Genomic DNA, 14336 nt, shown 5'->3' with positions numbered 1-14336 from the left:
TCCCTGCTTCTCCCCCCAACAAGGAGTCTGCGCCTCTGGTCCTCGTCCTGGAGTGTGGTCTGTAATGTGGTCGACAGTGGCGTCCCCGTGCCCCCCGGTCATCTGGGTTTGGGGATGCTGGTGATGGCGCCAGGCAGACACCGTGCAGGGGCTCCTTCCAGCTGCACGCACCGCCGTGCAGGTGAGCGCCCCAGGTGGGATAAGTGACCCACCTTTCCCAGACTCGCTGTCCTCTGGGGGCCACTTGGGAACAACTGGTGGCACGGTCTCCGCGTTCAGAACGTCTTTACGGAACACCGCCTCTGCGCGCGGCTCTGCTCCGGGGTCTGGGGGACAGTGGAGAGGGAGGGACAACGGTCAGATGATGCTAGATTGAGAGGAAGGAGAGGGCACGAGAGTGAGAGCCGTGCCAGCCTGCAACCCCGCGTTCCCAGCAGAGACCCCAAGCCGGGAGTGAGCGTGTCCTGGACCAGGGGCGGGTAGGGGAGCGGTGGGGAGCGTGGGGGCGAGGTCAGGGCTCTGAGGGGCTGCAGGTGGCATGGGCATTGCTGGCCAGCAAGGAGTGGGCTCTACTTTTCAGGGCGAAGCAGCCCCTGAGGGTCTTAGCGTGCAGGGCCCCTCTGGGGACCACACGTGGCTGCGTTGCTCCTGCTGAAGGTCTGGATTAGCTTCTCAGTAAGTTTGGTTGTATCGGCACACCCTGATGATTAGCTTTTTTGAGATCTGGATTCCATTCTGGTCCTTCGAAAAGGAAACTAAAGCTTCGAATGGGGCTGGTGAATGCACCGTGCGTCCCCACTGGGAAACGGCCAGTCCCAGCTGGGGAGATGTGTGGCTGTGGGCTGGGCCCTCTGCAGCCTGGAGTCCTGGCGAGGGCTCGGAAAGCAGGCGGAGGCGCGGCCTGCTCTCCAGGGAGTGGAGGAGGCCGTGGATGGGTCTGGGGAGGACAGGGACTCCTGCCTGGGGTATGCGAGGCTGTCACAGTCTGGGGCCGGTCCCTCTGTGCTTCCAGCGGCCGCTGAGGAAGGGATTGCCGGCTCCGCCCTGCAGGGAGGCGGGGAGCTGCTGGAGCCCAGACACACTGACCCATCTTCTCGGCGCTGGCCCGGCTCTGACTCTGTGCCGGGCCCCTGGAGGCTGCATTCCTGTGTAACTAAAGAGGCCTGTCTGTCTTATTAAAGACGGCAGCCGCTTGTCAGAAGGCACGAGACGTCTTTTTAAAACCATGCACTATAAAATCTCATGGGCTTTTAATACACTTTTAAAATCTGAGCCATCTGCTGGGCTGGGGGCTGGGCCATCTGCTGGGCTGGGGGCTGGGGTGGCTGCACAGATGACACTGCCAGCTGCTGATTTTTGAGGCCCTTCTTGGACGGTGATTGGGAGGAAAGGGCCCTGGAAGAGCAGGGGAGTGCAGCAGTGTCCTAGTGACGTGGGGCCCATCACTGTGGCCACTGTGACAGAGGACAGGAGTGACAATGAGATTGATACAACAGGCGAGGGCACTTCTGTTTTTGACTCTGGGAGCCCGTCTTAGTTGGTTGGGCTGCCGTAGCGAGCACTATAGGCTGAGGGGCTTAAGCAGCAGTCCTCACAGTTCTGGAGGCTGGACGTCCAAGATCCAGCCGCCAGCCCGTTCGGTTCCTGGTGAGGGCCCCCTTCCTGCCTTGCAGACGGCTGCCTGTCCTGCGTCCTCACATGGCAGAGAGCAAGCTCTGGTGTCTCTTCTTGTAAGGACGCTAACGTCCCTGTGAGACATCACGGGGGCCCCACGTGTCAGGGCTTCCTTCCCTTCACGGCCAAATGATATTTTGCTGGATGGATAGACCACAATTTTTTTATGCACTCTCCCTTTGAGGGACATCTGGGTTGTTTCCACCTTTTGGCTGTTGAGAATGATGCTGCTGTGAACATTCACGCACAAGCGTTTGTGTGGACCTGTGTTTTCATTTCTCTTGTTCTGTCCTTGTCATTTTTCTTGTGTCCCAGAGTGGAATTGCTGGGTCGTGTGGTCATTCTGTACTTTATGAATGCACTGACAAACTTTTCCACAGTGGCCATACCTTTTTGCATTCCTTCCGTCGAGGTACGAGCGCTCCTATTTCTCCACATTCTCGCCAACACCTGTTGTTTTCCATGTTTTGTTTTCTTTCATTTTAATCCAAGTCACCCGAGTGGAAAGTGGTACCTCGTGGTTCAGATCTGCGTTTCCTTAATGACAACAATGTTGAGTATCTTTCATGTGCTTCTTGGCCATTTGTGTATCTTCTTTGGAGAAATGTCTGTTCAACTCCTTTGCCCATCTTTAATTGGACTTTTTGTCTTGTTGTTGTTGAGCTAAAGGTGTTCTTTATATATTCTAGATACTAAGCCCTTATGAAATCTGTGATTTGCAGATATTTTTCTCCCGTCCTGTAGGTTGGCTTTCCACTTTCTTGATAACATCCTTTGAGGCACAAAGGTTTTTAACTTTTGCGAAGCCCCATCGATCTATTTTCCTGCTGTTGTTGCTCGCGCGTTTGCTGTCAAACCCGAGGATCCTTTGCCAAATCTGAGCTCATCAACATGTGCCCGTGTGTTTTCTTCTAAGAGTTTTATACTTTTAGCTCTTACATTTAGGCCATTGGTCAGTTTTGTGGGAAACTCTTTTGTTGGTGTGTAATGCATGCAGAGGAGCGCATGAATCAACACGTGCCGCCTGATGAGTTTTCACAAGTGAGACACGAACCCAGATCAAGAAGAGAAACGTCAGATTCCTGGGCTCTAATGCTGGCTCCACCACCACCCTGCTGTGTGACCTTGCTCAGGTTCCTCCACCTCTCTGTGCCCCTTATGGAAAACAAGGATAATAATGCACCTCAAAGGGCTGTTGCGAGGATGAAGACGAGTTAGTGTGTGTCAAGGGCTTCTCATTTCCAGCCGCAGAAACGGTGCCCACCTTGCCGTGATTTTTGGAGGTGGGGGAGTTTGCCAGGTGCCCGGGGTGGGAGGGGCTTTCCAGATGGGGGGAAGAGTGTGGACACAGGGCCGGCCCCTCACGGTGGCTGTGGGCTGTGTCTCCGCTCAGCATTGATTCTCGTCGTTGGGTTGGTGTTTCACGCCTGTCGTCTTAGAAACTGTGCCCACAGGCCTCCCTCTCCTCCTGACTCACGTGTAGACGTGAGTGTGGACGTGCTGTGTAGACGCCAGGATCTGTTTCCCTCCCACGTGAGCTTTTTCCCCCAAGTGGCTGTCACAGAACTTCTCTTTGAAGTCATGGGGGGTTGACCCCCCAGTGTGGAGGGGGCGCCTGGATGAGGTGGCATGAGGACAGGTCAGAGGTCACAATGTTTAAAATGCGTGCGTCATCAGTTGAGAGCTGTGACATTGATGACAGGTGATCCTGCTTCTGAAGATGGAGCAGTTTCCACCCCCTGTTGACGCCTCGGAAAGAGAGCTGCTCTGATCACTTGGCATTTTTATGCTTTTAATCACTAAAGTGACAGCTCCACCTCCTTCTGCCTGGGACCGCCGTGGGGTGACCTGCTGCCCAGATAGAGCCCTGCAGCTGGCAGTTCCTGAAGTGGCCCCGTGCTGGGACCTGCCCTCAGAGACTCCCTGCCTAGTGGGGAAGAAATTGCCAAACCCTGTGAAAATGGGAGCCCACATTAGGGAAATGTTCAGGGAAAGCTTCCAAGAGGAGGTGGCATCTGAGATGAGATAAGGAACCTTCCGGTGGCCTGGAGGGGAGAGTGGGGAAGGACACTCCAGGAGGAAGGAAGAGCTTGTGCAAAGGCCCGGAGGCTGCAGAGCTGGCAGGACCGGGGACCCAGCATCCTTGCACTTCCCGGGAAGAACCCCTTTGCTGAGGACGTTGGTGGGCCGCGTCGACTGGCACATCCCGCCCCACACAGAGAGGAGCTTGTCTTAGATTCTTCCTCCCTGTACACAGGGTCGCCTTGGGCCCAATTCTTCCCGAAGGCATCCGTGCGTAAGGGAAAGAAAAACGAGATGCCTGTAAGGAACTTCTACCCCGTTACTTCCTTACTCTTGAGCTTGATTAGTACTAATTCAGACTCAGGAGGTGATGACTGCACCTCCTCCCGTTTCAGGAGAGAGTGGAGCAGGGGACCCGCATCCAAGTTTGGCAGCGGCTACAGCTCCGCCCTCCCCGCAGCTGAGAAATAGTCCCTATAAAGTAATGCCGGGGGAGGTATTTGGGGTGATTTTTTTTTGCACCATGTACAACTAGCCAAACCAGCCAATGTGATTTGTTTAGGTTATTTCAATATTAATATTTTAATTTAATTTAATGGATTTTTAAGAACTATAAAAATAATAAATGCTAATTGAGAAAATTGAGCGAGACAGAGATACAAAAAGAAAATTATTCATTATTTTTCACCCCACCCCTCCAGTCCCTCCACCTGAAGAAATAAGGTTAGCTTCGTCCCCCCCCCCTCCTCCCCCTTCTCCTCGTCCCCCTGTCCTCCCCCCATACAGAGATGGTGGGACCCCGCCCCCTCTGCCTCATGGGGGCGGCAGACATGTCAACTGCTGAGCGGAGGAGCTGGTGACACGCCTGCTCTCCTAGAGGTCGGGGAGTGTGGCCAGGTCTCTGCTCCCCAACCAAGGCCCCGGTGGGCTGGGGCCCAGCGTTCACACAGGGCACCCTGGACAGCCTGGGGGCACCCACAGGATCTGGCCTCTGTCCTTGGTCCCGTCCTCCCGGATGGTTGTGGGCTCTCTGCCGCCCGGCGCACCTCCCAGCATCACCTGGGTGCCGGCGTGTGGGCTGTGCCATGAGCTCAGTGCTGCGGTCCAGGGACCCCTCCACCTGTGGTAGGGACACCTCTGCTTTGTTCTTTCCACAGGCAGGGGAGAAACACTACCACCCTCTGTGCGCACTATGCGTCAGGTGCGGCCGGATGTTTGCCGAAGGCGAGGAGATGTACCTTCAAGGTGAGATTAAGAATGTGCTGCTCGGTCCCCTAGGGCAAGAGATGGACATCTCTGGGGCCCACACCATGTGCTGGGTGTGAACCGGTGGGTCACGCGTCATCTCACTAGTCAGGAAGCCCTGCCATGCCGGGAGCTGGGGGAACAGGACCCGAGCAGCCGTAGTGGGTGGGGCGGGGGGCTCTGGTGGGCAGTGGGCAGTATGGGAGGCAGAGCCCATGGGACCTGCGGGTGGCCTGGACGTGGGGAGATGGGCCAGATGCTGCTGGGAACTTCCTGGGGGGCGGACTGGGGAAGGATGGGTGACATCGAGACCTTGTCTCTTTAGCCCACAGTCTCTTCTCAACAACGTGTCTGTCTCCAGTGACCCCAGAGGCAGGCAGGTGGGAGAGCCACACACTGTCCCATAGACGGGCTGTTTAGTGACCTCATGCGGCGTCATCTTGGGGCTGTGTGTCAGACAGGCCTCCCTTTCTGAGGCCAAACTCGTGGGGTGACATCAGCTAGGATGGCCTGGTCCCCAGGGTTCCGTGTTGTCTCTTGAGTCTCCACTCAAGAGCACATGAAAGGGGTCCTTTGCGCCCCCAGCAGCGCTGGGCTGTCTGGGCCGGGAGTGGTCCCCCGGCCCGAGGCGGCCACCCCCCTGTGAATGGTGCTCTCAGGCCCTCCTGATGTCGAGCACAATGGCTCTGGGACGGCTGCTCGGGGACGCGAGCTCACCATCAAGGGGGACCCAGTCTCGAGGAACAAAGACAGTCTTCACGGCACTGGGCTGAGGCTGGCACCCCGTTTCTAAAGCAGGACCTGCTGTGGCTTTCTGTGGGATGTTAAAGCCAGTCCCATGCCCTCTCCTGGCCTCACATCTCCCAGTCTACATGATGAGGGGTCAGACCAGCTGGTGGTTTTCAAGCTCCACCCCACGGAGCACCAGAGTCCCATGGGAGCTCTGGCCCCACCCTGCCTGCACCCCCTGAGACCCTCTGCCTGGTCTGCCTGGACGTTGGGGCTCCGTGAGGGTGTTATCAGACAGGTGGATCCTGTGTAATCAAGCTGTGAAGGGCAGTGCTCCCAGCGAGCCCTATGCCTTCGAGGTTGATGGGGCAGCCACACCCAGCACCACCACCGCCTCCCACCGGACACACCTCCCAGCAGTGGACTCTTTCCAGCAAACGTGGGGAGGAGGTGCTGACCGTCACTAGTTATCAGGGAGACCCAGATTAAAATGACTAGATGCTATTTTTCCTCATTGGGTTGACAAAGAGAAAAGGAAGGACGTGTCCCCATGTTGCAAGAATCCGAGGAAATGGGCCTCTTACCTGGCTGGTGGGGGCGGACGTTGGGAAATTGCCAATATGCATCAAGAGCCTTAAAAATATCCACACCCTTTGAGCCAAGACTCCACTTCCAGGAGGTCCTTAAGTAAATGAGGAGTGCTGGCACTAGCGTGCAGCTGGGCGCCCCCATGACATTGTTTAGAAATAAACCACGGGAGCCCGCAGGCGAGGATCAGATAAATTCACTCATCTTTCTGTGCAGTAGAATGTTGCCACGTACCCCTTAAAGTTACATTTTTGATATTTAGTGGTATGGGAAAATGTTCAAGACATCTTTAAGCAAAAATCGCAGGTTGTCAAACCGTGTGTGTGCAGCCTGACCCACGTGCTATTTGCTACGTGCGTGTACACTGGGGGCAGCCAGCCAGAAGGGGGAAGAGATGGTAGATGATTTTAATTTCCTTATGTATACTTTTTTGGGTTCCTTTAATTTTTAATAGGGAACATCTATTACCTTTGTAATCAGAAACAATTTTTTTTAAAGAAACGTTTACACCCCACCCCCCCATCAAATCTGGTGTCTCTGGGAGTCGGGCTGTTGGAGATGGAGGAGCAGTGAGAATTCCCCTCCCGGGTGTCGGGTCTCCTGGAGGCTTTGCGGGCAGGAGAGGATGCAGCTATTCCTTCCACACACATCTTTAGGCCCCTACTATGTGCCAGGCCCTGTGGGCCTTGTGTGGGGGATTTGAGTGTGGGATGGACACGGCCCCACCTCCAAGGGGGGGGGCGTGGGCTGGCCTGGCACCCGTGGGGCAGGAACCCAGAATCAGCCGCGACCACAGGCAGAAGGCGTGAGTGGAGGGCGGCTCCATGGAGGAAGCGGGGTCAGGCTGAGGTTCAGGAGGCCCTGAGGGGGCCGCAGGTGCTCTGGGCCCTGACGGACGGGGGCAGGAAGAGCTGACACCCCATCCCCCGTTCAAGAAATGTCGTGATAATAAAGCTAACATGTGTACACAACGATTCACAAGGCACCTTTCCAATATGTCATGACCCCTACTTAATTTTATGAAATTCTCCTGTTGGCCTGACGAGCTAGGATTATTGTTGGTCCTGTTTGCAGGTGGGAAAAATCTGAGACTTGGGGAGGCCGAGTTTGAATTGGGAAAGGGCAGAGCGCCAGACGCGTGGGGCATGTGGTGACCTTGTTACCTTGATGTGGTGGCTGTTGACATGGGTGGCCAGGTAGAGCTGACAGGCGAAGAAACTGAGGCACGAGAAGGCTCAGAGAGCCAGTGAATTAGTGATGGGGTCTGCCCAGGATCCCAGCCTCAAGCCCGGCCCCTGCCCCCATCCTGCTCCTCACCCCACACCTGAGGCTCCCCCTTCCTTCTCCTCTGCTGCTGAACTTGAAGCCCCGTCCTCTGAGGAGCCTCGCCTGGATGCCCCAGGCTGGGCCAGGTGCCCTCCCCAGGATCCTCGGGACGCGGGGCAGGCCCTGTGGGAGCAGTGAGCACCTGGCAGTGTGTTTTCCCGTTTATTTCACATCCACCAATGGGACTGCGAGCCCCCTGGGGTCGGGCCTGTGATCCGCACGTGCTGGCCTGGCGCCCTCTGGCTCAGAAGACGGGCGGGGGAGGGACTGCCATGTAGGGCCCGTGGGCCCCCTCGTCCTGACTCTCCCTCGGGCCCCTGCGTCTCGGGAAATAGCGCTCACCACTTCCCTCTCGGGAATCTGTCCGCAGGCTCCTCCATCTGGCACCCGGCGTGTCGGCAGGCAGCCAGAACTGAAGACAAAAACAAGGTTGGTGGAATTCATTATTTTCCCCGATGTACTCTTACCTGCATTTGTGGGATCGTCCCATAGTTAAGAGGATGCTGACCAGCTTCGGCAGGCTCACTGGCCAGTCCCCCAGGCTGTGGGGCAGGTGGCACGAGGCCGGGACGGCGTGGAGCTGTAAACAGGTAGACGAGCTCAGGGGCGATGCGAGGGGAGTGGAGGGCACCCCGGGGCCTCCCCACCCGGGTCCCGCTGACCCCTTCACTCCTTCAGTAGACGCCAATGGCCGTGAAAGTGTGGGGACAACTGCAAAGTTAGCGGGTCCCCAAACAACCCCTGGGACTGCCTGCACTTCTGACGCCAACTGCAAGTTCGAGAGGTCCCCCAAACTGCCCTCGGGTTCAATAGTCCGTTAGAAGGGACTCACAGAGCTCAGTGCAAACTACTGTAGCCACGGTGACGGTTTATTAGAGTGGGGATGCAGTGAAATCAGCCAAAGAAAGAGGTGCCTGGGGCAGGGTCCGGGAGGGGTCCCCTCTCCTGGAGTCAGGACAGGACACAGCACCCTCCAGCGTCAGCGGGGACAGCTCCCGAGGAGTACTGCCAACCCAGGCAGCTCCATGTCCAGACACCTTACAGGGCCTCGTGTAGGCCAGCTCGATTGACTCCCTGATGCTTTGCCACGTGGCTGAGTTCACTCTCCAGGGGGCCTGACCCAAGACCACGCTGAGTCACACGTGGGCCATTCTGGCATGGCCAGCACCACCCAAAGGGTGTTGGGTGTGGTTAACCCCCTCCCTAAATAAAGACCCCCACAGATGTGACAGATCACCTCCCGGAAAGGAGGGCAGAGGCCAGATTCTGGCCCACTCAGAGGCCCTGCTGGGCGCCGGGCAGGAGGTGGGACAGGGGGAGGAAGGTGGAAGTGGACCCTGCCCTCCCCTGGCTGATGTTCCAGAGAGAAAAAAACCAATACCTAAACTAGCAAATAATGCAACAAATCAGGCAAGAATAGCTGCTGGGGCAGGTGCACTAAGGAAGCCTATGGGAGCTGGAGGCAGGACAACGGGGAGGAACCGACTGTGCACGGGCTGGCCCGGGGAGGCCTCCAGAGGGCATGAGCCTGGAGCGAGGACTGATGGATAAGACAGCATCAGCCCTGATGAGAGGGAGTGGGAGGAGGATTCTGGGCTGGGTGTGCAGCCTCTGCAAAGGCCCCGAGGCAGGAACTAGCCGGCAAGCTCCGGGAGCTGAGAGGAGGCTGGGGTGGCGGTGTGGTGAGCAGGGAGGAGTTCCCATTGCCCCCTCACCCCCAGCCCCGCTCCAGCCAAGCTGACGCGTCTTCCCAGCTCCGTGCCCTTTCTGGCCTCTGCACCTTCGCAAACATCTTCCTTCTGCCAGGAACGCCCTCTTGTGCCCTTGCATCCCAATGAACTCCTATTGTAGGTCTTTTAAGATTCACCATGAATGTCACCCCTTGAAGACTTTGCTGACCCCTCCCACTGCCCCAGTCCTCACTGCCCCCCAGGCCTGGCCAGGCGGGGGGCTCCCTCCACCTCTGTGTCCACAAACCACCTGCACGCCGTCTCCCATTGGGGGACGCCCGCTTCCTCCACTCCACTCCATTCCGCTGGAGCCTGGAGGAAGGCTCGCTCTCTGTGTTCCAAGTTCCCGGCTCCCCGCACGAGTCCTGGCACGTGACAGAGACTCGGCGAGTGTTTGCTGAAGGAAAGAAGGAAGCGGGTCTAGGCTGGACGGCAGCCCGGGGGCCACAGCCCTCGGGGGACAGGCGCATCGGCCGCTCTGCTTCACCAGGCACTGTGTGCGCCAGGCCTGTGCCAGGGAGTACCCCAGCGGGACCCCACCAGGAGCCGTGGCCCCAAGGGCACCAGGACAGTGCAGAGGGGCAGAGCCCCTTGTGGAGAGTGGTATGTGACCCACAGGACACTCCTGCCACCTGCAGGGCAGGCCATGTCCTGGTCAGCCCCTGGACCACAGCAACCCCTGGCCTTCCACTCCCTCCGCCACACGGCTGTCGCAGGCCTCTCCAACCCTTTTCACACCCCCACCAAGCAGGCTCCCGAGGAGCCCTTGCAGTGGGCCCTTGGCGATCCTGGGTACTCAGACGTCTCGTGGCTGTGCGTCTGCGTCCCCGTGTGAGAGACGGACAGGAAACAGCCTCGGTGCCTGCGGGGACAGAGTGGCAGGAGCAGAGTAAGAGATGGGATGAGGGACAGAATTCGGACCCAGCCTCTCTGAGCCAAGTCAACGTGATGCCCAGAACACCGCCTGGGAGGCGGGGGCTTCCTATGCTGGTGGCATCTCCAGGCCAGTTAAGACATCGAGGCAAACCAAGTCCAAGGGCAGCTGAGAGGATCGGTCGGGATGGCCGGAGTGGAGTGGTGGAGTACCAGGCAGGGACCCCTGGGGAGAGCGTGAAGCCCAGGCCTGGAGGGTGGGAGGCGGCTGCCTGTTCCCGGAGACCCCTGGCCAGCGCTGCCTTCAGCAGGGAGGGCTCATGCCAGTGAAGTCCGCCCCATGAGACGCGGGGCAGACCCATGGCAGAGCTCTTTTTTTTTTTTTTTAAAGATTGGCACCTGGGCTAACAACTGTTGCCAATCTTCCTTTTTTTTCTGTTTTTTCCCCAAGATTGGCACCTGGTCTAACAACTGTTGCCAATCTTTCTTTTTTTTTTTTTTCTGCTTTATCTCCCCAAACCCCCCCATACACAGTTGTATATCTTAGTTGCACGTCCTTCTAGTTGTGGGATGTGGGACGCTGCCTCAATGTGGCCTGACGAGCGGTGCCACCTCCGCGCCCAGGATCCGAACCCTGGGGCGCCGCAGCGGAGTGCGCAAACTTAACCACTCGGCCACGGGGCTGGCCCCTATGGCAGAGCTCTTTACTGAGAACACTGGTTCTGTGGTCCTTGTGTCCTGAAGGACTTCCTGCCAGGGGAGCAAGGGGAATCAGGGTGCACGGGGTCCCCCCACCCTTAGCTCTGCAGCTGGGACGCAGCTGGCCCCACCCCCGGAACTAGCAGGCTCTGGGCTTTGGGAGTTTCTCATGGGGCTGGACAGAGACCCCCTGGACGTCGGCCTCTAAGACGTGCAGGGCTGTTGGCTGGTGGAGGAGACCCTCCTATACCGCCCTTCAGGGTGGGAGACCCCCCCCCAGTTCAGCAAAGGCTTGCCAAGCCCACTCTGAAAGAAGCGAGCAGAGGGGACTTCTCCCATGTTTTTGCGTTCTCCCCTGCGCTTCATGCCTTCGCTCACTGTGTGTCCTCATTCAGTCAGTTGTCATTCATTCACTCAGCAAACTTTCACCAAGGGTCTGGTTGTGCCGAGCTCTTTTCTTGGCCTGGGGCACAGAGGGGACTGAATCGCCAGTCCTGCCCCAAGATGCTCCTGAAAGAGGTGGGAACGGTGGTCAGTGCACGTCGTGTCTGGTGGCCCCAGGGATGCCCAGCATGCCACATGGACCGGGGAGAGGAGGCCTGGGCTGGGGCCAGGCTCCATGCAGGAGACGCACCTCCTCCCCGTGTCCCCAAGCCTCCCCGTGTCCCCCGACAGCCTCGCGTGTCGGCCGCGTAATTGCTCCACGCCCTTGCGGGACCCCGGGCCAGCTGGAAGGCACCATTGTGTCCCTTGGCTCTTGCCCTCAGGCAGGCACCCCTTTCATTTATGGTCTCGTCTTCCCAGCTTTTAAAATGATGCCAGCTGCTTTGCTCAGAGTCTGCCTCGAAGTGTCGATATAGGCCTCCAGTTTCATCCAGATTCGGATGATTGCCTTTGATACGCACAGACATGAGACACTCTCACTTGGAGAGCCCCTGAGCTGGGTGCTGGTGGGCACGGACCTCTGTGTGGCCGCTGTTCAAACCTCAGGGCTGGGTGGAGAGAGGGAGGGATTCTGGTGAGGGGCTGGAGGACCAGGGGTCCTTGCCCTGGGGCAAAGGGAACAGCAGGAGCTGGCCTGTCCCCCTAGCCACTGTGACCCCAGGGTTGGCAGCCTGCCTGGGCCACCACCCATGTCTGTTCCTCTGTCGCCCCAAGTGTCCTCTCGAACTCAAAGTGCACATTCTGGAGTGACAGCTCGAGAGCCGTGGACAAGGTCAGGGGGGTGACAACTGCACAGAAAGGAGCCAGGGACAAAGGAAGCCCATGGTCTGGGAAGGGACCCTGGGGCTTCAGTGGCTGGGCCCACCACTCCCCACGTGCCAAAGGTGACACCCATCACCATTTGGCTGAATTCCCGGAACTGTGGCTCGAAATACAGATCACTGGGATTTGGTGGGGCTGCCCCACCTTCTCCCTCCCACCTGCTCCTCAACCTTGGGGACCGCTGCTGCCTGCCCTTGCCCCGCCTTGTGGTCCCCCACCTCCAGGTGACCCAGGACAGCGCCTGTCCCCAGGCCCAGCACCTGAGGGGCGTGTGGCGGTGAGGAAGGGGACAGAGCCACATGACAGCCCTTCTCCCAGCTCCGGGGACACAGGGCGGGGAGGCCGTGGGAGGAAGTTGGTGACTGTGTACGTTTCCTGTGGCTGCTGTGACGAATTACCACAAACTTAGTGGTTTGAAAAAACCACAGATGTGTTACCTTACGGTTCTCGAGATCGGAAGTTTAGAATGGGGTGGCCGGGATGCGCTCCTTCCGGAGGCTCCGGAGGAGGGTCCGTTCCTGCCCTTTCCAGGCTCTAGAGGTGCCCACGTTCCCGCTTACAGCCCCACGCCGCTCAGGCACCCGCCTCCCTCGCCACGTCTCCTCTCACCCCCTACCTCCCTCTCATAAGGACCCTTGTGGTTCCCGGGGGCCAGCCAGAGAGCCCAGGGTGGCCTCCGTCTCGCACTCCTTAACCACGTCTGCAGAGTGAGTGTGGCCACACGGTCACACAGTCACAGGTTTGGGAATTAGGACGTGGGCATCCTTGGGGACCTTATTCTGCCTCCCACAGTTAGAGAATATACAGTCATGGTTTGTCCTGTACGTGGCCGGGTCACAGTGAGCGGCCGGCACACTGCAACGGCCCGTCGTCGTCTCACATGGCTGATATGGCCCACAGCTCACTCTACAGACAGCCCCTGTGCCACCCGGGCCTCGGCGATGAGCCAGGTGGCACCCTGCCCTCACAGAGCCACGATCCGTGACCCTGAAGTGACCACAGGCTCCTGACCTCTGTCCGTTGGACACCTCCATCCTGACCCGAGGGCCTGCCAGAGGAACCTGATGGAGTCAGCCTGCACGCCGAGAGGCCTCCAGACCACACACGTGCGTGTGCGTGAGCAGCTGGCCATCGGCCCGTCCCTGGAGTCTGACCGGGGCTAGAAAGGGGACCTAGGACCACGGCAGGCCCACTCAAGGACAGGTCAGGATGGCCATCGCCGGCTCCCGAATTCTGGACTCAGCTGTGGAGCTGGCCTCGGGGCCCACAGGGAGCCCAGCTCCAGCCAGGCCTGATAGCACTATCTGCCTCTGCTCTCAGCCTCGAGGCCAGCCCGTGAGAACCGTGGGCCACGGCCCAGGGGACGGGAGGCCTCTGAAACCTGGCAGGATGCTGGCAGGACCAGGAAGGAGGCAGGGCCGTTGCCTTGGGGGCTGCACAGACAGAGTTGGCTTCCTGGGCTGTGTCTCCACAGATGCTTTGGGAACATTTGAGGCCGAGGCCAGCAGCCTGAGAACAGCTGTCCCCTTAGCACCGCACCCTAGGGCTGGTGTGGCTTGCGCCACCCCTCTGTGTCCTGGGACAGGATCCAGGCCCCGGTCAGGCCCTGTTTGTCCCTAGTTTCACCTTCCCCACGTCCCAGCCCCACCCCAGCCCCTCAGAGCCTCTTCTGTCTCACCAGAGGAATGAGGATAAACGCCGGGGCCTGGACCAGGCCATGTGGGGCCGGCTAGTGGGTGGACAGGGCAGACACAGATGATTTTCCCTGGGCCTTCAGGCGCCTTGGACACGGATCTGCCGGCCGGGCTGGCCGCTTGGCCTGGGTTGCAGGAGACGGTTGTTCTTTCTGTATTGTTCATTGCGTGGGAACCAGTCAGTGAGCATGAGCCAGCCGGCTCTGGGCAGCTCCGGGTCAGCTCGGTGGGGTGAGCTCTGGGGGACCATCAGTCCCTGAGAAACAGCAGAGGTGGCATGGGCATCGCTCACTCCCTCTGAAACCAGCCCCAGATGGAGGGGCGCCACTGTTAACTGGTAATCCAGACGGGAGCTCGCTCAGCGTGTCGGGGGTGTGCTCAGCAGACATTTAACAAGTACCCCTCCCTGCCAGGCCCACAGGGGCTCCCGGAACCCCAGGGAGACAGCCCCGTCCCTCCCTCCAGGTTGTTGTCCAGCAAGAGAGGCCAG

The 14336-nt window shown here is 58.7% G+C and overlaps 1 protein-coding gene across 50 annotated transcripts in view; it reads left to right on the top strand.

The window, feature by feature from the left end:
* The window catches only part of ABLIM2 (actin binding LIM protein family member 2), a 157041-nt gene that overhangs the window by 79148 nt on the left and 63557 nt on the right, over nt 1-14336 (top strand). For all 50 annotated transcript variants that reach the window (XR_011437262.1, XR_011437261.1, XM_070262782.1 and 47 more), the window contains 2 exons: nt 4854-4941; nt 7955-8013. Coding sequence is in view for 48 of the 50 variants with exons in the window: in XM_070262782.1 (XP_070118883.1) it covers nt 4854-4941; nt 7955-8013 (147 nt within the window). In the remaining 2 variants the exon portion in view is untranslated. The remainder of the gene's footprint in view (nt 1-4853; nt 4942-7954; nt 8014-14336) is intronic.

The sequence above is a fragment of the Equus caballus genome, chromosome 3 (assembly GCF_041296265.1).
Source record: "Equus caballus isolate H_3958 breed thoroughbred chromosome 3, TB-T2T, whole genome shotgun sequence".
Taxonomy (NCBI): domain Eukaryota; kingdom Metazoa; phylum Chordata; class Mammalia; order Perissodactyla; family Equidae; genus Equus; species Equus caballus.
The sequence above is the reverse complement of the archived record's forward strand: the minus strand, read 5'-3'. Positions and strand labels throughout refer to the sequence as shown.